Source organism: Lactuca saligna, chromosome 9 (assembly GCF_052625555.1).
Source record: "Lactuca saligna cultivar CGN05327 chromosome 9, ASM5262555v1, whole genome shotgun sequence".
Classification (NCBI taxonomy): domain Eukaryota; kingdom Viridiplantae; phylum Streptophyta; class Magnoliopsida; order Asterales; family Asteraceae; genus Lactuca; species Lactuca saligna.
The window spans coordinates 185,251,588-185,254,381 of NC_136425.1; the positions used below are offsets into that span (position 1 = coordinate 185,251,588).

The following is a 2,794-nucleotide window of genomic DNA, read 5'->3' on the forward strand; positions in this document are numbered from 1 at the left end:
ACAATGTTATGTGGACGTACAAACCTTGTAGTATATTGTCGGATGGACATGGAAATTGGGTTTAGGATCATAGGCATTGCATTTTTACTAATGTTTTGAAACTAATATGTTGATATGTTTTCAAAAGTCAATGATATTATTACTTGAACCCGCTTTAAGGGTATAGGGATGTTTTGTTGATTTAAACTATTTTGGAGGTTCAACTCCAAGTATAGATGACTGTCATCATCCTTTACTCTTGAAGAGTTGCACTCGGGTATTCTCATGCCTTATGCTATATTTTGACGTGTTAGAGATGAAGAAGGATGCTTGGTTATTTAGAAGATGATATAGATGTAATATCGTACTTTCAGTTATGTTTTGAGATCCATTGTAATCTCCTCGCTATGCTTTAAACTAAATTTGAATTCGGACCAAATGCATATCCGCACATGTTTTAACTCTCATTTTTGGATGAAAACTACATTTTAAGACCATTTTAAAATCACCATATGCGAGTGATATTTTACCTACTATTAGCTATCCAGAGTGTTTCCATAAGGTTTGCGGCAACTTGGAGTAACACGTCAAAATGGTCCTTCAAGAACATTACCTTCTTCATTCGTAGAGAGAATAACCGTTGCTTCAATAGTAATTAGTTCGTTAAGGAGTTTGTTTTGTACAGACTCTCAAGTGTGAACCATAGAGACATTTTCTTCATCTGCGACTTCATAAATCATCTCATCAGCTAAGGACAGTAAGATGGCAGGCTGAACTTAGTCATATTGGTGGGTGAAGTCTGATTCAAACATGCCTCTTGGTCGGTTTTGAGCATCTTGTGAATGTTATTGCCAAAAGTATAGACAAATACATTTATCATAGCAGCCATGCCATCTGACCACAACCTCTCACTGATCTTTGATGATGGGGAATTCGATAAACAAATACTATCATCTTCAAGGTGCTGCAGGAAAAGCGCAGCATTTAAAAGAATACCAATCCCAGACACGGCTAGATTGTACCGAGTCCAAAGTCTATTGAAGTTGAAGAATCACATAAGGACATTTACCTTGCCGATAACATTTGTATATGTCTCTTGGTTTTTTTGACACAACTGTGGACTGAAGTATTTATCGGATTCTGTAAACCTATTCAATTTGACGATTAAATTTAGTGTTTTGGTGGAGTGAAGGGCCTGATGCACCATGGTGAAATAGATCCCACTGCAGGAACAATGTGTGCAGTGACAAATAAATGTTCATTTTCCATTCCTTTTCCTTCCAAATTGATTAATTATAGAAAAGGGTGATATCTGTTCATGATTTGTTTTCAGCTTATAAATTGAATACCTTTAATTTATGGATCCTGGTTCGTGACATTAATTGCTACCAGCAACATTTCGTATACAAAAATCAAACACATTCTGTAATCAATATTTTAATGAAATACATGTATAAATGACCATAGGATATATATATATATATATATATATATCACTCTGAAAACAAATAAATAATCATCCAAACATCATCAGCATTCGACAGAGATCTAGGTACTAAAAGTAGCAGTCTTAAGGTGAATCAATAGACATCTAGCTTGGCAAAAAGCATTACTTTATGGATGGGTAACGGAAGGGATAGGAAAATCCTTAGGCAACTCTGGCAATGTGGGCTTCGGAATGACGGGAAACGTGGGCTTTGGAAACTCAGGAACCTCAGGCTTTGGAACTACAGGAACATCAGGTTTTGGAACCTCAGGTAGCTCAGGCTTTGGAAGCACGGGAAGCTCAGGCTTTGGAAGAACAGGAATCTCAGGCTTTGGAACCACGGGAACCTCAGGCTTAAGCAACACGGGAAGCTCAGGCTTAGGAACGACCGGAAGCTCAGGCTTTGGAAGCACGGGAAGCTCAGGTTTAGGAAGTACGGGAATCTCAGGCTTAGGAATCACAGGAAGCTCAGGCTTAGGAAGCACTGGAAGCTCAGGCTTTGGAAACACGGGAAGCTCAGGCTTAGGAAGGTCAGGGATCTCTGCAAGTTTACGTGCCTCAGCAATGATGTTCCCGCTAAATGATGCTAAGCTGACAGAAACAAGAATCAGGATTATGGAATTTAGGTGAGAACGTCCCATGGTGTTGCAAAAGGTAGATATTAGAAACTAAGAAGTTAATTCGAGATGGCTTGAAATGGTATATGTGTTCATTTGGATTTATATAGTGGACGTGGGATGTTGGGAATACTGTTAAGTACGTGAGTTGGTAGGAATTTCTTAGATTTGGGAGTGTTAGCTCAACTTCTCATCTGTACATAAGAGTTGAGCTGTCTTATTAAGATATGAAAATGTGGGGATGAGACTTGGCGACTTTCCTTAGGAGGGTTTAATAGAAAGCATATTTGTTTATTTATTTGACAAATGAAACATAGTAGGTTCTTCATAATGCAAAAAGTCGTAGGTTATAAATTTTAGTTATTGATAGTAAAAGTGGAAAATATAAACAGAATTTATGTAATTCAATTCGATGAAATAAATTACATCCTTATTACTTGGTTGGAAGATAAGAATTCAAAGATCCACCTTAACTTAATTTCCTAGTGCACATTATTGACCGATCCAAAACAATTAAAATTTGGGCCGGTACACAAGAAAATATATCTAGCACCAATATGAATATTTAGGAAAGCAGGTAAAATAATTTTTTTCCAAACCCAAATTTCACCAATTAAAACATAAAATTCAAGCTTCAACCAACTTTACATTCGTTAGAAATTCAATTTTTTTTTCTATGAACTAGAACTAACGAGGAGCTTGATTTATAAAG

At 36.8% G+C, this 2,794-nt stretch overlaps 1 protein-coding gene across 1 annotated transcript; it reads right to left on the reverse strand.

Annotated features, from left to right (window-relative positions):
* Positions 1-1,352: 1,352 nt before the first annotated feature.
* Positions 1,353-2,156, reverse strand: LOC145018558 (uncharacterized). Its single transcript, XM_078976438.1, has one exon. The coding sequence runs from the start codon at positions 2,104-2,106 to the stop codon at positions 1,594-1,596; it is 513 nt and encodes a 170-aa protein (XP_078832564.1). The 5' UTR covers positions 2,107-2,156; the 3' UTR covers positions 1,353-1,593.
* Positions 2,157-2,794: the final 638 nt, after the last annotated feature.